Genomic DNA, 25,874 nt, shown 5'->3' with positions numbered 1-25,874 from the left:
CAGATGGTCAACACCGAAATCAGATTGATTATATTCTTTGCAGCCAAAGATGGAGAAGCTCTATACAGTCATCAAAAACAAGACCGGGAGCTGACTGTGGCTCAGATCATTAACTCCTTATTGCCAAATTCAGACTTAAATTGAAGAAAGTAGGAAAAAGCACTAGACCATTCAGGTATGACCTAAATCAAATCCCTTATGACTATACAGTGGAAGTGAGAAATAGATTTAAGGAACTAGATCTGATAGAAAGACTGCCTGATGAACTATGAACAGAGGTTCGTAATACTGTATAGGAGACAGGGATCAAGACCACTCCCATGGAAAAGAAATGCAAAAAGGCAAAATGGTTGTCTGAGGAAGCCTTACAAATAGCTGTGAAAAGAAGAGAAGTGAAAAGCAAAGGAAAAAAGGAAAGATACTCCCATTTGAATGCAGAGTTCCAAAGAATAGCAAGGAGAGATAAGAAAGCCTTCCTCAGTGATCAATGCAAAGAAATAGAGGAAAACAACAGAATGGGAAAGACTAGAGATATCTTCAAGAAAATTAGAGATACCAAGGGAACATTTCATGCAAAGATGGGTTTGATAAAGAACAGAAATGGTATGGACCTAACAGATGCAGAAGATATTAAGAAGAGGTGGCAAGAATACACAGAAGAACTGTACAAAAAAGATCTTCATGACCCACATAAGCACGATGATGTGATTATTCAACACCTAGAGCCAGACATCCTGGAATGCGAAGTCAAGTGGGCCTTAGAAAGCATCACTACGAACAAAGCTAGTGGAGGTGATGGAATTCCAGTTGAGCTATTTCAAATCCTGAAGGATGATGCTGTGAAAGTGCTGCACTCAATATGTCAGCAAATTTGGAAAACTCAGCAGTGGCCACAGGACTGGAAAAGGTCAGTTTTCATTCCAATCCCAAGAAAGGCAATGCCAAAGAATGCTCAAACTACCACACAATTGCACTCATCTCACACACTAGTAAAGTAATGCTCAAAATTCTCCAAGCCAGGCTTCAGCAATACGTGAACCATGAACTTGCAGATGTTCAAGCTGGTTTTAGAAAATGCAGAGGAACCAGAGATAAAATTGCCAACTTCTGCTGGATCATCGAAAAAGCAAGAGAGTTCCAGAAAAACACATATTTCTGTTTTATTGATTATGCCAAAGCCTTCGATTGTGTGGATCACAATAAACTGTGGAAAATTCTGAAAGAGATGGGAATACCAGACCACCTGACCTGCCTCTTGAGAAACCTGTATGCAGGTCAGGAAGCAACAGTTAGAACTGGACATGGAACAACAGACTGGTTCCAAATTGGAAAAGGAGTACATCAGGGCTATATATTGTCACCCTGCTTATTTAACTTATATGGAGTACATCATGAGAAATGCTGGGCTGGAGGAAGCACAAGCTGGAATCAGGATTGCTGGGAGAAATAGCAATAACCTCAGACATGTAGATGACACCACCCTTATGGCAGAAAGTGAAGAGGAACTAAAAAGCCTCCTGATGAAACTGAAAGAGGAGAGTGAAAAAGTTGGTTTAAAGCTCAACATTCAGAAAACTAAGATCATGGCATCTGGTCCCATCACTTCATGGGGATAGATGGGGGGACAGTGGAAACAGTGTCAGATGGGAGGCTCCAAAATCACTGCAGATGGTGACTGTAGCCATGAAATTAAAAGACGCTTGCTCTTTGGAAGAAAAGCAATGACAAACCTAGACATCATATTAAAAAGCAGAGGCATTACTTTGCCAACAAAGGTCCATATAGTCAAAGCTCTGGTTTTTCCAGTAGTCTTGTATGGATGTGAGAATTGGATCATAAAGAAGGCTGAGCGCCGAAGAATTGATGCTTTTGAACTGTGGTGTTGGAGAAGACTCTTGAGAGTCCCTTGGACTGCAAGGAGATCCAACCAGTCCATCCTAAAGGAGATCAGTCCCGGGTGTTGAAGGACAACACCTTGGAAGGACTGATGCTGAAACTCCAGTACTTTGGCCACCTCATGCCAAGAGTTGACTCATTGGAAAAGACCCTGATGCTGGGAGGGATTGGGGCAGGAGGAGAAGGGGACGACAGGGGATGAGACAGCTGGGTGGCAACACCGACTCGATGGACATGGGTTTGAGTAAACTCTGGGAGTTGATGATGGACAGGGAGGCCTGGCATCCTGCATTCATGGGGTCGCAGAGAGTCCGACACGACTGAGTGACTGAACTGAACTGAAGGAATGTAGAGGGAAAAAAGGTTTGTCCTTTCTTTCTCCTTGAGAATTCCAGACCCCTCTCTCCTTGGGGACCCCTGGACTTCTTGTCAACCTGCCAAGGAAATGACTCTTCCAATTTCCTTTAGGATTGAATAGTTTGCTCCTTGCAGTCCAAGGGACTCCAAAGAGTCTTCTCCGGTACCACAGTTCGAAAGCGTCAATTCTTTGATGCTCAGTCTTCTTTATGGTCCAACTCTCATATCAGGACATGACTTACTGGAAAAACCAGAGCTTTGACTATATGGACCTTTGTCAGCAAAGCAGTGTCTCTGCTTAATACGCTCTCTAGGTTTGTCATAGCTTTCTTCCCAAGGAACAAGCATCTTTTAATTTCATGGCTGAAGTCACCATCCACAGTGGCTTTGGAGCCCAAGAAAATAAAATCTGCCACTGCTTCCAGTTTTTTCCCCTTCAGTTTGCCATGAAGTGATAGGGCCAGATGCCATGATCTTAGCTTTTTAAATGCTGAGTTTCAAGCCAACTCTTTCACTCTCCTCTCTCACCCTCATCAAGAGGCTTTTTAGTTCCTCTTTTGCTTTCTGCCATTAGAGTGGTATCATCTGCATATCTGCATTTCTCCTGGCACTCTTGATTCCAGCTTGTGATTCATCCAGCCTGGCATTTCACACAATATACCACTTATGGTGTTCTCCAGGCAAGACTACTAGCATGGGTTGCCATTTCCTCTTCTGGTGGACCACGTTTTGTTGGAACACTTCATTACGACCCACCTGTCTTGGTGATCCTGCATGATGTGGCTCATAGCTTCACTGACTTACGCAAGCCCCTTTGCCATGACAAGGTTGGATCCATGAAGGGGATATGTTAGCTGGAAGAGTTTAATAAAATTCTAGCTTGCATTTTGAATCTTCAAATACATTGATGTTATTCTCAAAGGAATATTTTCATATTAGCTTGTTAGGTATAAATTACCAGCAAACTGCTGTGTAAGCTAGGAAAGAAAGAAGGGTGTTTTTATATACTAAGGTTACACCATTACTGTGATACATAGTCCGTCAGATTCTCATAAGATTCCAATCATAGGGCTTACAGTGGATTATTTACATGCTACCTGATCAGTTGAGTCCTTTCGACATTTAATATTGCTAAGAACTCTGGAAACTTAGTTAAAAAGCATATGATGTATGTATTTCTCCTCCCCAGAACCCACCACAGGTGAAGAATTATTACTACTAGGAGCACTAACGTTGCTTTGCACAAATCACTGACCTTGGTCTGCTTACCTGCTGTGCAGCAAAGCCAGTTTACTGGTAGGAAAATACAGTGTTTATTTGTAGGGCCCCAAGCAAGGAGTACAGGCAGTTCATGGTCAAAATACCTGAACTCCCCAATAGCTTTCAGGGAAGGGCTTTTGAAGGCAACATTTGAAGTGATGGTTGCAGGGGGATGGCTTTCCTCTCATTGGTTGGTGGTGAGGTGACAGGATGGTGTTTCAGAATCTTATTTATTAACTTTCTGGTTCCACCCAGTGTGGATCTAGCGCTCCTGCTCAGCATGCGGTTGCCATCTTCTACTCAGGTGAGGGTCTGTTTCAGTTCCTACAGAACAACTCAAAGATACACATCAGATTGTTTTATATATATATATATATATATATATATATATATATATATCCCTTGAGGAGGAACTAAGACTCTGTTTTATGGCTGAACTATCACTTCTTGACTGCTTGCTTTTCCTTTGTTTCTGCATTCCCTCCCTTTCCTAATTAGTAACTGATTGAATCTGTTCTTTGGAATACAGTGAAGGCCTAGGAGGCTAATTATTTTTTTCTTTAAAAGAAAAGGGAGACACAGAGGGCTTCTGTACCCAGGAGGGCCCTGCAGAGTCATGCTCCATTTCAATAGTGACTACTACAGTTTCCTTTAAAGGACCCCCTTCACATGGCTACTGCTTAACCTCTCCATCTCCCCTCTTTCCACTCTCCTGGCCTCACTGTACTACAGCCATGCTGCAGCCTTAAACATGATATTCTCTCTATTTGGGATACACCTCCCCTGCACCTGGCTAATTCCCACATATCCTTTAGGCCTACCTCAGGAATCAGTCCCTCAAGGAAGTCTCCCTTGATTTATTGATCCACATTAGGACCCATAGCATCTTCCCCACCACTCAGCTTTCATCTGGAATTGTTTGTTTACTGTCTATTTGCCAGCTAGAATGTATGCCTAAAAGTAAGGATCCTGTGTTTTTATTTACTTCTGTGTCCCTTATGCTTAGGACATAGTTGACACTGAATGAATACTGGCTATGGACAGAGAAAAGCAAATTAGCAGGGCATCCTAGGAAATTTCCCCAGGTTACCACCACCTTTATTTACCCTCCTTTGCCCCAACTGTAATAGGATATGTAACAAGACAAACATTTCTATTAATCACCAATGCTTTCTTGGGGATGGCACTGCATTTGCTTAGAAGAAATACTGAGTTAGTAGATATATGGTTAAGAACAAAGACTCTGAGGATGTATTTCCTGGTTCTGAATCATGGCTCTTCCACTTGATGGCAGAAAACTTTAGGCAAGTTACCTAACTTCTCTAGGTACTGGTTTCATCATGTGTAAAATGTGGAGTGGAGAGGGTGGGGAATAATAGTACCTACCTTAGAGGGTTGATTTGAGGATTATATGAATTAACACACACAGAGGAGTTTATCAGAGAAGGCAATGGCAACCCACTCCAGCACTCTTGCCTGGAAATACCCATGGATGGAGGAGCCTGGTATGCTGCAGTCCATGGGGTCTCGAAGAGTCGGACATGACTGAGCAACTTCACTTTCATTTTTCACTTTCATGCATTGGAGAAGGAAATGGCAACCCACTCCAGTATTCTTGCTTGGAGAATCTCAGGGACAGAGGCCTGGTGGGCTGCCATCTGTGGGGTCTCACAGAGTCAGACTCGACTGAAGCAACTGAGCAGCAGCAGCAGAGGAGTTTGTAATTACTGGCACATACAAACGCTTAGTACGTGCTAGTTGGCATTACTACTGTTATTATACCATCAGGGATAAGAGGTAATCTCGAGGAAGCAGAGTTGATTCTCAAATTCTGCTTGTTGGGAGAGTGGTCCTATTTATTCTTCTTCTTCTTGTTCAATCACTCAGCCCTGTCTGACTCTTTGCAACCCCATGGACTGTAGCATGCCAGACTTCCCTGTCCTTCACTATCTCCCAGAGTTTGCTCAAACTCATGTCCATTGAGTTGATGATGCCATCCAACCATCTCTGTTGGATCTTATTCACTCTGGGCTTTCTGTTTTGTATGATATTGGAGAAAGTTGCTGGATCCAAGTTAATTTACTGTGTCAGTGAGAAATGAGATGCTTTTGATATTGGCAGGAGAGGGAGGCAAGATTCATTTGTACATTCAACAAATATTTACTAAATGTCTATATTGTGCTATATATAAAGGGAAGTAAGATAGTCACAGCCATTACAGAACTCTCAAAAATCAAGAAGAGAAAAGCTAGAGAGCCTGGGTAGTGAGACGGGGATGGGGAGGTTGGGCAAGGTGGAGAGGGACCAGATCAGTTCCTCTCCAGTGTGTGTGGCACAGCAGAGGAGGATCTTGAGAGAACAGAAACACTAACACAGGATTTTAAAGCATCTGCTATAGGACATGTCATGTAAATCCTCCCCTCTACCCCCTACAAAATCTTCAATCACATTTTAATTGCTCATGAGAGAGAGCCTGAAGAAGAAGACAGCAGATATCTGGGTTACAGCTACTGGGGGGAAGATGCTATAGGCAAAAAAGCCCTTCCTTACTCTTGAATGCTACCAGTGAGGAAACAATACAGTGCACACAATATTTAATGATTACAAGTAATACCCCCATGCACAGCATAATACAAGACTCTTTAAAATTAAACAGTATCAATTACAATCATGTTAACTGAAGAGAAGAGCCATTACTGAAGGTAGGAAATTTGGGACTCTGTGGAAGAAGCAGCTGTATCTAAAGCTGGGACTCAGATATGACTATCAACCAGCCCCTTTGTGGTTAGTCAAGCTGGTGATTCCTCAGCACTGTAATTTGTCATTTTATAAACTTCTGCTTATGATGATGTAGACTTTCTTAAACATAAACATCCAAATGTTTCAGTGTAGGGAAGGAAGGGGTCTACTATGTATTTACTGCTCTCATCCATCTTCAACTTCCAGCTTTTCAATTTTACATATTACTATCTTTTTAAATAACAATTTAAATAAAATTTACACATATATATGTATATATTCATCAGCCTAAGAAGTAACCAGCCATCAACCCAAATAAAACAAAACTATCAATTTGCCTGAATTTCCAAGAATGAAATAAATAAAGCTCTGTTGGAATTTACCTACACAAATTGAGACTTTGAGGGGAAGAGATAAATAGTCTTTCTTTCTTATTTGTTTACTATATAAACCCTAGGGTTTCTGCATTTATGACTATAGATTTAAAAGATTTATGGTTGTTTATTAACATTCTCAAAGTAGTATGCAAATTCACATCACCTGGGGTATATTTTGCCCCAAAGTTATAAGTAAAAATGGAAGCATTTTGCCATTAAAGAGGCTAAAATAAATGAATTCAAATGGTTGTCCTTGAATAGGATTTTCCTTTAAATCATTAATAGGAAAATGAAGAGATCTTGAGGTCAAGCATGAAATGTAAATGAGAGTAGTTTTCATGTTTAGGCCTTAATAAGCTGATATCACCTGATGTTAAAATTTAAATTTGATAATGCAGAAAATGATCTTATAATTTGCAGTATCATGAAAGAATACAGTTTGTGCCCAGGTTTTTTGACAGTAGTATTGAAACTATGATTTTTAAGTAACATATTCAAATGACAAAATCAGTGAAAAAATTAGACATTCTGAATTAAGTGAAGTCAGAAAAAGAACTTGTCTGTGCTTTCATTTATGGGACCATATTTTTTTTTTAATCAAAAATTAAGATACAGGCTGTTAGAGCAAAACAGAGACAAACCTAGATCTCTTTAAATGGATTGAAATAACCAGTGACATTCTTAAAGGGTCAAATAATACAGGAAACATATACTTATGCCCTCTTAAGATGAGTAGTATATTTCTTCAAAGCAGGAAAAAACTTTACAAGCACCTTTTCAGCTTTCCAGTATATAATCAGTCTCAGAATTGCAACCATTTCCTATTGTCAGGTAGATGGTGAGAAATGCAAAGTACACCTGCAACCAGCGGCTCAGGAAGATCAAGGTGGACACCAGGCCTTGGCTCTCACTTCTACCATTCTGTTACCAGAAACAGAAAACGTCAAAGAAAGGACAATTAAAAACACACATTTTTGCCAGGTATTAACCATAATTACCCCCTTAAAGATAATGATTAATTCTATAATGGTAATTTTTTTTTCTCCTTTCTTCCTTTTTGGGACCTAAGTGAGGGGGCGGCGGGGGGGGGGGGGGGGCGCGGAGATCTCAGGGTGTCACAAATTTCTATCAAACAAGAAAATGAATTGGCCTAGCAGTCTTGGGAAAACTATGAACTTGTGGCAGCTTTGCAGGTGTCCCAAGATTTGGGTTGCTTTACAGGAATAATTAGATTCATGGCACAATTAAGCACTGGTTCAAGCTCATGCTAAAGTATCCTAAGTCCCTTTTAATCACTGCAAGTATGCTTTTCTTTGGAAGACATCAACAGCAATATGCCACTTCCAGAGATGCATCCCTATACCAACAAGACTCAAAAAATGGAAATTACTCTAAAGGCACACCCTTGAGCAACCATCACACTGTACTGAGCTCCTGAGAATATTCTGGAAGCATCACTGTGAACAGTTGCTTCTCTATAAGAGAAAAGTGAAATTAAGCAGAAGCAGTAGCTTCTGTATGGAGAAACACGGTTTGAGACTTAGTATCCTTTTCTACTGCAACAGGTTTACCAACCACTACATTCCTCTGGAGTTTAGACTCTGTGGATCCTTGAGTATCACTCCGCTTTTTTTTTTTTTTTTTTTTTTTTGAAATTACGAAATACCTTCTGTATACGATATGGCGGAAGAGAAAGTTTGGAAATTAAATGCCTAAGACTGCAGCTAACCCAGATGACATACATGCAATAGCATTACTTGAAGAACTTATTCAACCCAATCCTTTGCATCTTTGTAACCAAGGCACAAAACCTCTCCAAATTTTGCACCAAAAAAAGAGAATGCAAGGGTCGTGCTGCAGCTCCTGAGACGCACTGAACGCTGCCTTGTTACAAGTGTATCCAAAGTCCCCAGCACCAGGGACTTGGGGGGAACTACTTCTCTCTGCTTCACTGTCCCTGAAGCTTTCAGAGGAGGTGGTTGCGCTATGAAGGCAGACCGTACCAAGCAGGCCGACAAGATGCTTCGTACCCCCAAGTGCTCGCGGTGCCGGAACCACGGCTTCCTGGTACCAGTCAAGGGCCACGCGGGCAAGTGCCGCTGGAAGCAGTGCACCTGCAAGAAGTGCTTCTTGATCAGCGAGCGCCAGAAGATAATGGCTGCACAAAAGTTGCTCAAGAAGCAGGCCCCTGAAGAGGAGCAGGAGGTGGCCCTGTGCGCACAGGAACCCCAGCTGGCCTCCGGGAGCGCAGCCGCCAACCCGGGCCCAAGCTTCTACCCGCTGCCTCCGCTTGCCGTTTTGGGAGACGCGCAGCCGGGCCCTTCGGGCCAAGCGGCCGCCTGCTTCCCTGAGAGGCCCCCGCGGGGCTGGAGCCCCGGCATGAGTGCCTTCCAGCCCATTCTGGGCGGCCGCAATTGCGGCCACATGGGCCTGAGCGAACAAGCCGCCAGGGCCAGGCCCAGTTCTCTGGAGCCCCAGCTGGCGGCGGAGGCCACCGGCCGGGGCTACCCCGGCTGCCTGGAGCTGCGCAGACCGCCGCAGCCTGTGCCCAGCCCGCTGTTCACCAACTTCGGTAAGATTCCCGGGGCCCCGAGCTTTTGTCCCGCTACTGGTTCCTCTCTGGGCTGCTGCCTCCCCGCTCCCCCGACTCTGGTGTCCCAGGCCAGCCGCGGGTATGGGCCCTTGGGGTGGGGGTGGGAAGATGCTTTCTAGAGGGAATCTTGCTTTGGGGTACCTTTTTCTGAGTAGGCATTTGGGTTTGGTGCCTTTTTGCAAGAAGGTAAAAAGAGAGAAAAGAATGGGTGGTTCTGGGGGGTAATTTTTAAAAACATTTAGCTATAGTTTCTGCTTTTCCATTCTGGGGGGGTGGCGGGGAAATGGCCGCAAAAAAAAAAAAAAATGGCCGCAGGGGAAAAAAAAATGGCCGCAGGAAAAAAAAAATGGCCCCCAGTCCGCTTAGCTGAGGCTCCTCCTCCCAACAGAGAGGATCTCGGGAGAGTGGCCATATTGCGCTTGCGCACCTCTTCCCACCCATTTCTGGGACTGGAAGCTCCTCCCCCAGAACATCCGTGGATGGGGCAGCGCATTATGATTGCGCTTGCGTCCCTCCGCCCACCCCTCCCCCACCTTCTGTGCTCTAAACAGCTTGCTGCTCAGCCATGCTCTGGCTTGATGGTGTGTATGTGCGTTCTTCCCACCTGTTTCCCAGGCATGGTGGAAGTGAGACCTCTTCTCTTCTCCCTGCAAGAGAACAGTCTATTGAGACATTGTTGCTGTTTTTTCTCTCCTCCCTCCACATGCATAAATTACATTGTTCCCTAGGTATTGTAACTTTCACTATTATAATTTCAAGTCACTTGTAGATTTGAGACTTTTTAAAAAGGGCTCATTTTGGGTGCAGACACGTGTTTTCTTGGTTTTCTCTATGGCAGTGTAGAAAGAGCACAAGTCTGAGTCAGGACGCTGAGGGGTTGCTCACTTGGTAATCTTAGGCAAGCTCCTTCTTTCTGCGACAACCTCTCCCCTCTGTGACAGCTTCTCCCCTCTGTAGGCTAAGGGGATTGGCCTGATGCTCTGAAGGCCAATTCTGCCTTCTTGGATGTTCTAGGAAAATATAGGTCCCTAGAGAACTAGATGAGGAAGACAGATATGAAAAGCAGTTCTAGGAGAAGGATACCTTTCTACGGATATGGAGCCTTTCTTTGTTCCATTGACTGAGCACTGTGTGCCAGACACTAGTGATGAAAAGGTGAAGAGGGGTGAGTCAGCTCCTTGCCTTCAAGGATGTTGTCCTTGTGAAAGAAAAGGACATCACAGATTGGTGTATCGAGAACTCTAATAACCAGTGGTTTAGCTGTGGTCTGAAGGAAGATTAGGAGCTGAGTACTGAGGATTCAAGAAGGCAAAGTGGGGTTAGGAGAAAAAGCCTTCCAAGCGGAGGGGACAGCATCTGCAGAAGCCCTGAGGTGGAGGAGAAAGAAGGAGGTACTAGTTATCAGACAGTGAGGCTGGAGTGAAGGCAGGAACCTAGCCTGCATGGGCTTCATGGCTGGGCCGAGGACTTTTGCTAAGGGCAATAGAACATGGTTGAAGGGTTTAAAAAGCAGGAAGGATCAAAAGCATAATGGATATGAGTGTTTATTTATATTGCTACCTTCAGACAATAATATGGTGCCCTTTTTCCTAGCTCCATGTGTTTTTAACACTTCACTCATTGCGTGTCTTTTCAGGGCTCCCTCTGAGCATCAATTCAGATTCTGTGGTGGGGTCTGAGTACCTGGAGAGAGAACCTCCCAAGCTGTACCCCAGCTGCTCCAGCATGCATCCCTACGGCCCTTTTCCGCTGGGCTACCAGGGTGCGTCCCCAGCCTCGGGGCCCCCTCTGCAGCAGGGTTTCGGGCATGTGTCCTATAGCCACTACAATGGAGGAGGCTTGGTGAGTCACATCCCTGATATTTTCGAGGTTCTTCCCTATCTAAACTGCCCTGGCTGCTTTAACAGACCTTCTCCGGGGCAGCCAGCCATTGTGCTCACTCTGCACCAGGACATGGGCAGTGGGTGGAAGGATACGGTGTTGACCTTGTATGCTGTGCACCTCTGCCCGTGTGAACAAGTTGTCCTGGGCTGTGGTGTGGGCTGAGAGACTCTGGGAGCTCAGGCAAAAAGAAATACAGACACATCTCAGATAAACCTGGGGAACAGCCACACGGGAACCTTGAGTGACCACCAGCCTTGATCCATGGAATGCCAGTCAATACTAGGTACCAGATAGGAAACAGCACTTTCCTGGAGCCACACATTTGAGGGCAGAGTCAGGAGCAGACATAGGTATCCTGCTGCAAAGGTATGGCCCACTTGAGACGGCTGAGGGCTTTCAAGAGGATAGGGCACTTAAGCTTGAAAAATATGGAGACTTCCCCCAAGCACTGGTCACCTTAGGAGATATTTGTTGAAAAAAAAATGGGTGAAATTTAATCATTTTATAAGATCGGTGATCAGTTGCTAACTGGTATGCTCTTTGAGCCTAGAGTTTTGAGTTCTGGAAGTTCTGGATATATAAGAGTTGTGTGAGATGTGGGTCAGGTCACCAGCTTTTGCAGCATTGGTTGCCAGCTCCTTCCATCCTTCTCCCTTTTGGCAACCCCAGAGAGCCATCAGAACTGCAGAATAGCGAGTGGCCTGGGTGACCAGTCCTGACTTTGGCCCATAAGGCTGGACCTGTGAAGGAGTTGACAGAGATGCAGCTCACATTCAGGGAAGTGTGGACCACTGTTACCTTTACTTTCTTCCTTAGCTACAAGCCCAACCCTGTGTGTTACAGAGATGCTGCCTTGGGTGGAGGGTAGAGAAGAGTGAGTAGAGAGCAGGCTTCTTTGGTCTAATGTAGAAAGTAAGAGAAGGGACCAAAGCTTGACATTAACATAATGAAGTTGTGTACCAGCAGCAGCATCTCCTCTGATCCAGATATTCTAAAGTTTTATTCAGAAATCATTTTCCATTCATTCAAGGGGGAAAAGTTTGAATACCACTGCTCTTGATAATTTCCAGGGTGCCTACTGGCCCTTATGTAAGCCCTCGAGGTACATGTTATTTCCTCATTGTAGAGCAGAGGAAGAAGGCTCAGAGGAATTATGGATTTGTCCAGGGTCACTGAAGTGGGGAACAAGGGACTGGGATTCAGATTACACAACTGGTCAGTGACAGAGGCAGGACAGAGGTATAGAGCAAACATGACCCTGACTCTCACCATCCCCCTGCCCTGCCTGAAATTGGGGGTGGGATGCTGGCCACCCCATTACAGCCCAGGGAGAATACAGCATCTCTAGCCTCCACACAAAGAGAGGGGTCTTGGCCAAATGGAGCACACACCCACCGTCTGCTCACACAGAAGCCCGGGGCCTGGCGTCCAGGGCAGGGCTCTGATTGACAGGCCTGCCAGACGGCCTTTGTTAGGAGTGTGATCTCAGTTGGTTTATCTGGGCCTGAGCTGCCACCACCAGCCCCAGGCAGGAGCTGTGATCCAGGGAGAGACTTGGCTGAGCAGCTTGGAATTAAAGACTAATAATCCCCCTTCCTACCCCCTTCACGTCTGGATAGGGGATCACCCATTCATTTGTGAAGCTGTTTCAAACCCAAGAGCCTATGAATTGCTTTCATCCTTGTCCTGCTGCCCCTGCCCAGCCTCCCAAATACTCCCTGAGCCGCCTTCTCTTCCTGTCCTGTCCCACCTGCTGCTTCTCTGCTTCCTCTTTTCTCTTCCCACAAAGAGCACAGACCTGGAATCAGACAGACTTGGAGACCAAGCCTAGCTTCGCTGCTTCCTTTCCACATGGTCTGGGCATGTCACCCAACCTCTGAGGACCTTGCTCAGGTTCTTAGTCTCTGGCATGGGGGTAAGAGTTTTATAGCATCAGACTGTTGACAGATTCTAGCCATAACGTGTGGATGCATATAAAGTGTCTGGTCTGTGACATGGTGAGTACTCAGAAGTGGGCTTTCTTCCCTTCCTTGTGGTCAAATTAAGTTAGGAAGTGCTGGGTTAATGTAAGCAGATTTAATAGACTCATGTGTAAGTTACCGATGTGGGGGCAGTTTTCAGGGCTTCTCAAACTCCCTGGACAAAGAACACTTCTAAGAGCACTTAAAAATATCTTGTGGGACACTGGATTTCTCTGGCACACAGCCTGTGAAGTGCTGCTCTGGAGTACCTGGATGGAGGAGTAAATAATAAGACTTGTACCTGAATTTTATGATTTTCTGTTACATTCATGTCTTTCTCAGTTAAGCTCTGAGCTGTGTGGTCATCACCCCTCCACATCCTATTATTCCAGCCTTGGGTCCTGTGGTATGGGGTTAGCTTTCACCTATTGAAGAAGAAGCATAAACACAGAAGGGCTGAAGCCACTTTTCCTGAGGCCAGCTAGCTTTCCTTGCCTTGGTAACAGCTGCACTGTACTGGCTGGTTAAAATGAGGAGCCCACAGGCCCAGCGACGCTGGAGTCTTAAGTCATCACATGTCCCATAGGTGGGACCTCAAGTAGGTGGATGAGTTCAGACCCTTCTCCAGTGCAGAGCAGTGGGGTCAGGCTGACTTGGGATTCTGTTCTGCCTCTGCCGCTCCCCAGCTCTGGCCTGGGCCTGTACCTTCATCTCACTGATGCTGGTTTTTGTCACTACAGTGAGGATGGTTAATAGACCCTCCCTCCTAGGGTCATCAGGATAGAATGAGGCTGTGGACATACTCAGATGCAGTTGCTCCCCAGGCTTCTCTGCGTCGCGCCTGTGTTCCTCCTTGCCCCCAGTCATCTGGCAGATGTTTGCTGGACTCCTCTGTCTGGGCTGCAGAGATGAATGACCTCTACAGGGAGCCCCCATTCAGGGCCATGAATGTGGGATCAGCCCCCTGGCTCACCCTCTGCCCTCTGACTGTCTGCTGTGTGTGCCCTGCAGGTGGCGGATCCCATGGGAGACTTCCAGCCGAGCTACTACCCGCCGCTGGCACCATCGCAGCAGCCCCACTTCCTCCCGCCGGGCTTGCTCTCTGCGCTCCACTTCTTCGGGCCGCCGCCGCCGCCGCCGCCACCGTCTCCAGCAAGCTTCTCGCTGACCATCCTGTCTGACATGGACAGGGAGAACACCGGTGAGTGAGCCCCCCTCTTCCAGCTGCCGAGGGACTCAGGAGGGCTCTAGGGGAAGGGGGTCCTACTACGAAGTGGACGTGGAGGGAAGGGAAATGGAGAATAGGATTTTCAATGTGCTGGGCCCTGGGGAAACTCTTTCCTGGAACCCCTCTCTAAATTCCATACAGGAGTATCTAGGGGAGGTGAGTCCCCATTCTCAGGTGAGCAAACTGTGATAGAACCCTGAGAGGGTCTCACATATGTACATGGTGCAGCTCGGATTTCAACAGAATTCTCTGTCTAGCTCCAGCTTCAATGCCAATTTCCTCACGTTAACAGTTCCTGTGGGTAAAGATGTGGAGGATAGCATGCATGTGGTCCTGAAAGACCAGAAGTGCCAGGCCTCTCTGGCTGGGGAAAAAGCGTGTGCTGAGCCTGCCTAGGGCTGGTGGGAATGATTCCTCTGGCTCAGGCCACTCTGGCCTTCACAGCTCGGTCACTGGTGCACCAGGTGATCTTGGGCACTCAGACCCTCATCTGGACCTCAGTCTTCTCACCAGTAAAGTGGGCCCTGTCACAGGGTTACTGTGAGGGTTTTCTTTTGAGGGCCCTTAAAGCTTTAAAGGTTCTAGGATTCTTTTCCCCCTTCCAGTCCTCCCCTGAGGCTCCTTAAGAAAAGGAGCCGATGCCTAGATCTATTAGCTGGGGATATGGTACAGTGTGACTTGCAGTACGATGGCCCTGGTGCCACACAGCCTGGGTATAATAAGTCCTGGCTCCAGCACTTACCCATGGTGTGACCTTGGGCAAGTTCATTCACTCCGTGGTGCTTCAGTTTCAGTATCTGCAAGAGCAAACTAATTAAGGGTCCCTTCCCTCATGAGGTCATCCTGAGGATTAAACAAAACCTAAAATGATGAAGGCATTGGTAAAAGATTGTTCTCACTGTTGCCCCTAATCCCCAAGCCAACCATGATGCTGCATGGTAGGCATCATCTAATGGACAGAAGGAGACGCTGAGGTTCAGAGCTGGGAGTAGCTCGCTTCCTGCCACCCAGCTTGTGACAGGCAGAGCTGGAGTCTGAACTTGAGTCTGTATCATCTGGCCAGGGCTAGAATTCTAGTCTCCTGACCCCTAGCAAATTAAAAGTAGGAATGGGAATAACTAATTCTCCATAGGGACTGGCAATGATGAGGATGCCTTGTAGAAAACTTGTGTGTGAAAACAGGTGATTTTTCCTCTTTCTCAATCCAGCCCCTCTTCTCTGTCCTTCACAGATGACCAGGATATGGAGGGGCCGATCGAGCCCAGCCAGCCATCGTCCCAGGAGGAGTCCGACTAGGCCCAGGCCCTCAGGCCGGCAGCGTGGGGCCTTGGTGCAGAGGGCGGGGTGGGGGGGTGGGGGGGGGGGGGAGGGCGCTTGCAGCAATGATTTTCTTGTCTCTATTCAGTGATATGTAGGGAGGAAGGGTAGTGATAAGAGTAAGGTGGCAGTTAATTCCCATTTCAAGATAGGAGGAAGGAGTGTGGTTGCTAAGGTTCTCTCAAGCCTGAGACATGGGGGGTTGAAAAGGAACTCAGAGGATGAAGTCACGAGGGCGCGGCCAGAGCTCTGAGATGTGGGGGGTTGGGAGGAGCTCACGTTTAGGAATGAATTTAACCAGCTCTATGTTGGCTGCTGTTAAATCAGATTCACCCCTAGAGACGGCCTTTGATTTCCTCAAGTCCTGCTCCAGGACAGGAGGCACCGTCTACCTTAGCCTCTGCTTCTGCTGCCTCTGTCTGGTCCCCAGCAGGAGGCAGCACAGACATCAGGCTTCCGGCACATCCAAGTGGATAGCGGGAGCAGCCAGGACCAGGGGGCTGAACAGATTCTGCTCCATCCTTTCTTACTCCTCTGTCCCCCAGGGTCAGCCTGGCTACCGCCCCTCGCCCCTTCTCTAGGGGCTTTACTATCAAATATAAGCATTGTAGGCTCTGAGGTTGCTTCACTTTTCCCCCATGAAGTTTAAGCCATTATGACATCATTTATGGTTAAAAAAAAACATTAAAGTTTGACTATTTCATGTTTTTATAGTGATTGCTAGCTTTAAAAATTAAGCTTTTTGTAAGTTCTCATGCAGTTCTCAGAGAATAGGATGGTGCTTCCAGATTACCTGTGGCATCAGTTTCTTCTCTGGGGACAGCTGACATTTGAAATAAAATGAACAGTGGAAATCCCTGTGGAAAGTGTACGCTCTCTCTAACTTTCTGTGGAATACAGCCTTGGGAAGGGAAGGCGGTGGCTGGGATTCATGGCCTGAGAGCCTGCTCTTTCTATGCACTTAGGCAAGACTTTCCCTTTATCTCAGTTATCAAGGGAGAGGCTTGGGCAAGGCTGGCAGGTTTTTTACTATCAGTTTTGTTGTTGTTATTTTTTTTCTATGAAATTTAAAATTTTTTTATTTATTTTTAATTGAAGGATAATTACAATATTGTGTTGTTTCTGCCATACGTCAACGTGGATCAGCCATAGGTATACATATGTCCCCTCCCTCGTGAGCCTCCCTCCCACCTCGCTGTTATTATTTTAAGCAGTAGAGACCCTTTAAGGGAATCTGATGCAGACACATGAAATGTAAAGATTTTCTGTAGTTTCTCTTCCCCAGCTCTTTGCATGGTCCCTGCAGAGTGACATGGTTTTAAAAAACCAGAACTTGATCCCATTTTGTTGTTTTAGAGTCCTGGTTCTCTTCCCTTGTTTTCACTTTCTCTGTCATTTAAAACACATCCTGCATCTCTGCTGGACTTAGGGCCTGGCACTCAGCTCTGCCCATGAGAAGCATGGAAACTGGTGTGACAAATCGTCCAGTGGGATTGCGATGGGACAGAGAGAGGTAGAGGGGCTGTGGGTGGGGGAAAGGTCAGAGAAAGCCTTCTGGAGAAGTTCGGGTTTTGACTGCGTCTTCAAGGGAAGAATGAGTTAGATGAAGGTAGGCACCCCCAGCACCAGGGTGAGAAAGGGTAAGAGACCAGGAGTGAAGGATTCAAGGATGAGGGACAGCGTTCTCTTCTGTCTGGAAGGGACTAGCACCCAGGAGAAGAGGCTGAGCTGCTTCCTGCGTTGCCTGCGAGCCCAGCGTCTTAGGACAGATGGCAGGAAGAACACTGAGAAGTGATAGTCTAACTATTCTCTCAACATCGGTGTGGTGACTGGGAGGTTTGAGGGCCTAGGCCCGCTCTGTTGGAAGGTATTGGAGCAGATACAGTCAGGAATTTTTCAGTTTCTGCTTTACACACAGTGTTTCAGCAGAGCAGAACCTGGCCTACTGAGGCCTGCAGGTGTCAGCACTGGTCTTAGTCTGGATCTGAGGATGCAGTCTTTTTGGACTAGCCTGGCTTTGAGGCTGGTTATCAGCCATCCCACTGCTGGTCCTGCCCCTGGGTCCACAGGGCCGCAGGAAGCCCAGGAGCATGGGAGAAGACACAGCTTCTGATTCCACTTGGCCTCGTTCACCCTGCCCTTACTGGACCCTGACCTTCTGAGGGTATGGCCAGATGGGGCTGGATCAGTGACCCTAATTTTTCATCATTCTCCTTTATTTTAGAGCCCATGCTTTGAAAGATTTTTCACCCAAACTTCATTCATCTGTAAAGCTGTTTTCCCATTTTTGATCAGCACACGTAAGCATGAGGCCAGTCTGTGACCACATGGACTTGGCAGTATTCCAGACCACGTTTAATGAGCCTGGAGTGTGTGTTTGTGGGGGAGTGGTTTGAGGTGGGAAGCTCCGTTCTGCGGAGAACAGCAGTGTCCCCTTGTCCTGTAGGGATCCACGTCCACAGGACCCCTGGAAGGGGAGGGTTGCTCAGTCCTTCTGTAGGCCTGTGTACTGATGAATCTCAGAGACCAGTCAGCATCTTTGCTGCAGCTTTGAGGGTGCCAATTGGGGTGAAAAGGCCAACCATAGGGCAGGGTGGGACCCTGCCAAACTCCCTTCCCACCAAGTGAACCCCAAGTGCTGAGAGCCTGTCTGTCCTTCCCTATATACTCTCACCATAGTTACTTACCCTGGTGGGCTCCGTGGAACCCGGTTCCCTGTAGCCTTTCCAGTCAATTTAATCCATGCTCCCTGAGTGCCCTGCTTCTTCAGGCAGTCCTCCAGCAGCTTCAACATGAGCACTTAGACACCAGATCTGCTTATGTTGCTGCCCTGCTCACATATCTTACATGGCTCCCTACTGCTCTGAAGATCAACATTCTCAGCACAGCCTGTCTGCCCACCTCTCCAGCTTCTCCTCCACTGGCTGGCCCAGCCTAGCTAGTTCCTGTAGGGGTGGAGTCAGCCAGGCCCATGCAGAAAAAGATTGGAAGCAGAGAGACCGTCAGCCAGGGACAGCATTGCCCAATCTCAGTGACCAAGACTTGGTTATGAGTTGGGAGAACAGGGTGGAAGGCAGCTGGCAGCATTCCATGAAGCCGGTGCACCGGCAGGGAGCCGCCAGTAGAGGGCGCGTGGAGGCCAGACCACCGCGGAGGGGGGGCCTGTTGCTTAGCGACCAACCGCCGCAAGAGCAGGAGCTTCCGTTGCTGCGCGTCTGCAAGCGCGGCTGGAGAAATAGGCTTAAAGCGCTCCCCAGAGACCTGGGATCTCTCTGGGAAATCAAAACGATGAGTCTCTGGGCTGTGCTCATCAACCTCTCGCTATACCTCTGCACTACCCTGCTGGTCAGATAGATGCTCTACTATCTTTGTCTTCATACAGTAGCTCCAAGCACCATGTTCCGTATCCTACCACCCTTTCTCTCCTTTCTGCGCCTTGGCTCATGCTGAGCCTTCTTCCTAGACTCTTTCCAGTTTCACCCACTCATCTTTTACTTATCCCTTTCAGACTTAGTCCAAGCGACCCTTCCGCCAGGGTCTCAGCCTGTGGGACCTGCCCAGGCCCTCGGCTGCCCGCTGTCACACTAATCCCACTGAGTAGGTGTCCCTCCCTCAAGCCCTGAGCTTCCTGGGGGACAGTGACGAGGTTTCCTTTGTCTCTCTGTCCCCACTCCCAGCATGGGCTCAGCATTGGTTAGGACTGCAGTTATCCACGGCTGGTTGCAGAATTTCAGGGCCAGTTTGTGCATTATTATGTGGAGGGTTGAGTTGCCCTGCCTCTGGCCACTCACTCAACTTCGCACATGTGCTCTGCTTTGGCATCACAGAGTGGGCAGAAGAACGACAGGGAGTCAGCCTTCACTGAAAGCCTACTGTGTGCCAAACACTGCACCCCTCCCCTTATTTAATCCTCACAATGACCCAGGGAAGAGGTATGGTTTCACTTCCTATTTTATAAAGGAAAATGAGGCATAGAGACAAATAGTGATTTGACCAAAGTCACACAGCTTATAAAAGGCTGAGGGCATGCAAAGGGCAACATACATCCCTGGGCACCAGTTAGAGAGTTGTTTATTTCCATTATGCCATCAATTACCATCTTGAGGTTTTTTTTTGAACACGAACCACCTGAATGTACCCCCGTTTCTGGGCAGATTCTAGCACAGCCCAGGGAGAGCAGCCTGAGGATGTTTGCCTTCTGAAACCACTGCCCACTCTATTCACTGACATCCAGGAAGCTAAATCTCCTGAGAGAATGCTGAAATAGGCTTTGGGGTGACCATCGTGAAAAGGGCCCTCATGGTCTTTGGGCCAGAAGGCTGTCAACACTCACTGTTATCCAAGCCTCAGCTGTGGCCTGGGCCTCACCTCAAGCCCCATGGTGAGAGCTGGGACTGACGGAATGCTTGTTCTTGTGGCCAGAGTGGAGTGTCTTCTAAGGCTCCACCTCTAGGTTTTGGCCCCCCAGATCCTACTGGAGAGAAGCCCTCCCACCATGATATACCAGTTTTCCTGTAGGGTGGGATGGGGATGCTGTGCAGGCAGAACATGCCCCTCTGGGGCTAGGACAGGGGATCAGGTCCTCTCCTTGCCATTCTGAGGATTCCCAGAGCCCCTTCCACTCCTGGATGCTGTGGCCTTGATAGTCCTGGACCTCAGCTCCTCTTACTGGAGAGCTGTTCAGAGGCCCTAGGATGAGCCCTGGCCTCTTCTCCTTGGCCATGGCCTAGAGCCTTTGGGTCCTGCTCTTTCTCCTTGCCTCTTCCTGGCTGTGTGCACTTGTGCACATCACATAACCTCTACGGGCCTCCCTTTGCCTCTGTAGCACTGGCTCAAGTGTGCTGAGGATGCAGGGAGCTCTCATGAGAAATACACCTCCGATGCCACCTCTTGGTGCACAGTGTATGGTACTTGTATGGTCAGATGATTGAAGGCAGCCTTCTCTTTGAGACTGTGTCAGGAGGCTAAGAATCACACAGGCTAACCACTGTGGTCTCCATGTGCTAGGCGCTGTCTAAGTGCTTTCCACAAATTCTCTCTGTGAATTCTCACAGCAACTCCTTCAGCCAGGCACCGTAATACCCCCATCTTACAGATGGCAAAACTGAGATCCACAGAGGTAAGATTCTTGCTCTTCATCGTACAGTCTGTAAGTGGCAAGCCAGGATCAAATCTGAGCTCCACCTGAGTCCAGAGCTAAGTTCCTAACTGCATTGGCCTTCTCAGCAAAGGAGAGTTGTGAGTCTTGGGGAAGTCGTGGTCCCCCGAAGACTTGCTGCCCAACTGTAGCCCACCCAGCCCAGCTGCTCTCAAGGCATGTCAACAGTCTGAACACAAAGAACAACCTTGCTCAGATCTTACACAAGGACTAAAATTATTTAAAATAAAAATCTTTTATTTTCATTTTGAAAATGAACCATGGTGGCTCAGATGGTAAAAAATCCACCTGCAATGCAGATCTGAGCTTGGTCCCTGGGTTGGGAAGATCCCTTGGAGAAGGAAATGGCTACCCACTTTGGTATTCTTGCCTGAAGAATTTCATGGACAGAGGAGCCTGGTGGGCTACAGTCCATGGGCTCGCAAAAGAGTCAAACATGACTGAACAACTAATATACATTTTCATTTTGAAAATGAGCAAAGAAGCATGAAGTTGATTTTTTTTAATGCGTAATAAAAGTTTACTAAAATTTAAATATACATCCTTCTACAAGGTAGAGGGGAAATTTATCAATAATGGTGCTTTTAATTCAAAGGTAACCTAGGAAACAGTTTTGATTTTCACCAGGATGATTTCTCTTAATACTCATCTCTTTCTCCAGACTTTTTGTTTTAAAATAATTGTGAATATAAGTAATTCATGAAAATGGTTAACAACTTAAAAGTAGAAACCAGAAACACTTTTTTTCCCTACCCGTGTTACCCATTCTCATTTCTTTCCTTGGAGATGTCTCCTCTATTTGCTGTCTCCTTTCAGAGATGATTTGCACATGCCTTTTTGTTTGTTTAACTAAACTTCGATTTTGAGAAAATTATAGATTCACATGCAGTTCTAAGAAATAACACAGAAATCTCACGTACTGTTTACCCAGTTTCCCCCAGTGAGGCACTATCATAAGCAGCAAATTGATACAGCCCACTCAGATTTTTCAGATTCAGTGTTATGTTTTATATTTAAGTTCATTTTTGTTTGAAGTGTGAGGTTGAGGTTCATTTTTCAGCCTGTAAGTTGTGCGTTAGTAGCTCAGTTGTGTCTGACTCTTGGCAACCCCATGGACAATAGCCCGCCAGGCTCCTCTGTCTATGGAATTCTCCAGGCAAGAATAGTGGAGTGGGTAGCCATTCCTTTTTCCAGGGGATCTTCCCGACCTAGGGATCGAACCTGGGTCTCCCGCATTGCAGGCAGATTCTTTACTATGGGCCTGTGGATGTCCAATTGTTCTAGTACTGTGTGTATAGAGGCTATATTTCCTTCATTGAATTGTTTTTGCACCTTTGTCAAAGATAAGACCTATTTGTGTGGGTCTATTTCTGAATTCTCAAATCTGTTCCACTGATAGGTTTTTTAAAAAAACACACACACAGGGGAGCACGTGATTCATACTGTTCTGCATGCTTCTCTTCATTAACACCAGATCAGGATTTCTGAGCCTTTTTTGAGCCATGGACTCCTTTGTCGGCCAGGCAAAACCTATGATCCCTTCTCAGATCAGTGCTTTAAGTGGATAAAAATCAATCACATAAGGTTACAGAGGAAATCAATTATGTTTAATATACTTGTCAAAACAGAGAAATATGTTTGTGATTATAAAACACATACTTCTTTACTAACACATTAAAAAACAAAATCTTTTGCTGGATCTAATCACTATTAACAGTTTCTAAGTAGTGATATAATTAATATTTTGAGTTATTTGCAACCACTGTAAAGTGATATAAGAAAATCTGTGATTTCTATTGGTGACCAAGTCACTGCCAATTCTACTGGAATAGGTGGCCTGCACTTATAATTGACACAAATGTGGAATTATAGTTAGAGGTTAGTGATAAACAAGATGTAATTTTCCCCCAGCCAAGTTCACAGAGCCCTTGATGCTCTTCAGGACCCCAGTTATGAACTTCTGAATCAGAGCTTGGAAATCCTCCTGGCCTCATTGTTAGCACCTGAGTAGTACTTCACTGCGTGGATGCCCCTCAATTTATGTAACCACTGTCCTGCTATGAGACTTTTAGGTTCTTTCCAATCGTTTGCTGTTAATGCTAACTTAAATGTTTAAAGGTTTCTCTGGCTATGATTTTCTTCTCAAGAAGGGCTGCCAAACTGACCCCTCCACATTCAGAGAGACCCTTGGCTGGGCACACACACACACAGCCGATCAGCAGGGGGCATCTGGGTGAGCAGGCCCGGGTCCACTTCTCCCTCCTGGGCTGTCCACCCTCCACACCATCAAGTCCTTTGCCCCTGCCCTCAAGCCCAGGCTGGGGACTCCATGCCATCCTCAGTGAGTGAGTGAGTCGGCAGGCTGGGGAGGGCTCCCCCAGCCAAGTCGCATCCTGTGAGCAGATGTACAGCCCCACTATGCCTTTGTGCTACGTTTAATTAACAGCAGATCACGAGATGCTAACATTCTATCATGTCAGCTCTTGCATTTGAGCTAACACAGGCATTGGCCTGTCAGTAATTAGCTGCTGGGTGGTGTCTTTTCTTCATCTTTTTTCTTTTTTTAATTGAAATCAGAGCATCTTTTTTCTTTCTTTCTCTCTTTCTTCTTCTTGGTAGTAGATGGAGTCCATGGAACACTCTGTGTGGACTTGGCTGTTTTTCCACATTCATGGACAATTAATTCCTAGCTCTAATCCAGTTACCCAGCAAACACTGAGTTGCCTCCCAATGTTGTCAGCAATTTGCTGGAACAGTCGCTCCCCCTATCCCTACCACTTGGGGAAATAAGAGGCGATAACACCTCATTCTGAAATGTGTGAAACCTATCCGAATTGGAATCCCTGACCATTTCCCTGTCAGTCTTTAATTAAGGTGGTGTTTTTCAACATCTGGCTTTTGTTTGTTTGTTTGTTTCAATTTGGGGTGAATTTTTTTGCTAACACCATATACTAGCCTCAGTTGTAGGGTGATGTCAACCACCATCTTCAACGTTAGCAGTGGCTCATATTCAGTCTACAGAGTTAAAAACATCTATCAGGGGCCAGTGATGGACCAGACCTTGTGCTGGGCTCCTAGGATTAGGAGGCCATTTCCTCTCCACATCCCAACCCAGGCACTCTAATACCCTGATCTAAGCACTCCTCCATATGAAACACTCCTCTGACTCCCCACCACTCCAAGTCCCAACTCTCCAGGCTGGCCTGCGGGTCTTTCACAACCCACGGTCCAGCTGACCATTCCAGAGTCTCCTAAGCCTCTTCATCCCTGTTGCACTAGAATTTCCCAAAGTACCTCATTCACACAGCATCCTCTGTCTGGGCCACCCCGCCCCTGGGCCTCATCAGCACCTCCATGGAGCCTGCTCCAAGTCTCCCCTTGCTCTCCTTTGCTGCCCTACACTTCTCCCTCCAAAACTTTACCGCACTCACTCACCTGTTCTGTTGGGTTTGTCGCAGGTAAGGATGACATCCAACTCACCCACCGAGGTCACCACTGATGGCCTCATGACCAAACCCAGCAGTCAGTTCTCTGATCTGTGTTCCCTCGACCTCCTGACACATCTTACACATTTCTCTAGACTTCCAGGAGGCTGTTTTCTCCTGGTTCCTGCCTCGCACCTGCTCCTTCTTCCATTGCCCCTTCCCCCAGCTCTGCCTGCTTTCTGGATGTTAGAACACCTCAGGCAGGTCCTGAACCCTCTTTTCTTCTTGACAATGCTGTTTCTCTGGAGTTGGCTTGTCCAAGTCCACGTCCTTACCCTCAGACCAGTGTGCTGTAAGCGCTGGCCTGGGCTCTGTGTTAGCTTTATCTATGCAACCTCTCTCCCTGTATGTCTATAGGGTGTCCTGGCAGGAAATAGAAATTGACTTGAAGGTTCAAAATTAGATTACAAAACAGCGTTCCCAGAGCAAGCTGTCTTCAACTGTGGTCATGGAGGGATATAACTTTAGCTTGGGGAAAAAAAAGAAAAGTTCAGACTGTAGAGGGAACTGGGTTGAAACAGCCCTACCTTACTCTTTTCCCACCTTCTGATCTCCTGCTGGTGCCTTCCATTGGCCAAGCCCAACCAGAAGCCACAGGACAGAAGAGCCAGGGGTAGGGCTGGGGTTGGGGGTGGAGGGGATGCAGTTCACAGTGCTCTAACTCAGCCCCTTGGGAGCAGAATAGGGCAGGAGGGCAGGGAATAGTTGGGGCAGCGGGTAAACAGTCACTGTCACGGTTCACCCTGTGCAACTCATCTTCAGAACGGGGAGAGGGACACAAGCCATCAGCCCCTGTATCGCCCTGGAATGATGTTAACTTCAGTCATGCTCTCACCTGAAGCCTGAACTAGAGCATCAGCTACATGGCAGGAATGGGGAAAGAAACTGGCCAGTCAGCGTGAGACTCAGACCATGGCTGCAGGCCCCAGGTCTGTAGCTGGTTGAGAGGCAGAGGTGGATCATCATTACTACTTCTTTCTAGCACTCATTCTCTCTTCCCCTCACATGCTGTCATCCCCTCTGCTGGTGGGAGCTCTGTGCTTGGGAGGGTGACCCAGGTCTTCTTCCTTATAGGGGTCCAGTCCTTGGTCAGCCCATCACTGTCATTTGCTGGAGACTCCCGCCGCCTGTTTTAGAAGCTGTGGAAGCATCTCTCCCTGACCTCAGAGGCTCTGCAGGTTCCAGGCCCAGTTTGCTTTTCCCTCTTGTGCAGCAGAACCGAGTTGCCCCTTAGTAATCAAGGTCACCCGTTCAGACCAGCTCAACCAGTCTTTGCCTGTCAGTTCAATAGCATGAGGAGCTCAAAGTAGCCAAGAGGAAGCCCAGGTTCTAATTTAGTGGACCCATGGCAACATTTCCTGGTGGAAGCCTCGAGAACTAGCACCCCCAAACCAGCTGAACCCATGGCCACTGTGGTAGTTTGGATCCCCCAAAAGTAGGCCCCACGGTGAGCTTCGGTGTAGAAGTGATTTGTGAAGGAGATGCTCTTGGGGGAGACCAGCTGGGAGCAGGGGAGCAGGATAGGGAAGGGGGAGAATCCAGAAGGGATGTCATTTCAGGCTAGCTCAGCCTCAGCCTGGAGCTCTGGTGTGTACATGCTGCCTCACACTTCCCTGAGT

At 47.1% G+C, this 25,874-nt stretch overlaps 1 protein-coding gene and 2 long non-coding RNA genes across 4 annotated transcripts; 1 reads left to right on the top strand and 2 right to left on the bottom strand.

The window, feature by feature from the left end:
- Positions 1 to 15,616, top strand: DMRTB1 (DMRT like family B with proline rich C-terminal 1). Of its 2 annotated transcripts, XM_070468132.1 has the most exons (6): positions 1 to 3,549; positions 7,461 to 7,610; positions 7,950 to 9,201; positions 10,859 to 11,064; positions 14,079 to 14,268; positions 15,527 to 15,616. In XM_070468132.1, exons 3-6 carry the CDS (start codon positions 8,616 to 8,618, stop codon positions 15,589 to 15,591), a joined length of 1,047 nt encoding a protein of 348 aa, XP_070324233.1. In that variant the 5' UTR covers positions 1 to 3,549; positions 7,461 to 7,610; positions 7,950 to 8,615; the 3' UTR covers positions 15,592 to 15,616. The 2 variants fall into 2 exon arrangements, with proteins under 2 accessions (XP_070324233.1, XP_020727022.1); XM_020871363.2 differs by lacking the exons at positions 1 to 3,549; positions 7,461 to 7,610 and having other exon boundaries at positions 7,736 to 9,201.
- LOC110123468 (uncharacterized) lies at positions 6,091 to 9,484 on the bottom strand. Its single transcript, XR_002309527.2, has 3 exons — positions 9,364 to 9,484; positions 8,633 to 8,743; positions 6,091 to 7,550 (listed from the first exon to the last, which is right to left on the bottom strand). It is a non-coding gene; the product is annotated as an uncharacterized lncRNA (long non-coding RNA).
- On the bottom strand, positions 12,083 to 18,683 carry LOC110123469 (uncharacterized). The gene is made up of 3 exons (XR_002309528.2): positions 18,300 to 18,683; positions 15,038 to 15,092; positions 12,083 to 14,244 (listed from the first exon to the last, which is right to left on the bottom strand). It is a non-coding gene; the product is annotated as an uncharacterized lncRNA (long non-coding RNA).
- Positions 18,684 to 25,874: the final 7,191 nt, after the last annotated feature.

This window comes from Odocoileus virginianus, chromosome 5 (genome assembly GCF_023699985.2).
Source record: "Odocoileus virginianus isolate 20LAN1187 ecotype Illinois chromosome 5, Ovbor_1.2, whole genome shotgun sequence".
Taxonomy (NCBI): Eukaryota; Metazoa; Chordata; class Mammalia; order Artiodactyla; family Cervidae; genus Odocoileus; species Odocoileus virginianus.
This window is presented reverse-complemented; position numbering and strand designations above follow the sequence as displayed.

Coding starts and splice junctions, on each gene's coding strand:
- DMRTB1 (XM_070468132.1), top strand. CDS start 8,616: ATGAAGGCAGACCGTACCAAGCAGGCCGACAAGATGCTTCGTACCCCC. Junction 9,202..10,858: donor CCCGCTGTTCACCAACTTCG/GTAAGATTCCCG, acceptor GTGTCTTTTCAG/GGCTCCCTCTGAGCATCAAT. Junction 11,065..14,078: donor ACTACAATGGAGGAGGCTTG/GTGAGTCACATC, acceptor TGTGCCCTGCAG/GTGGCGGATCCCATGGGAGA.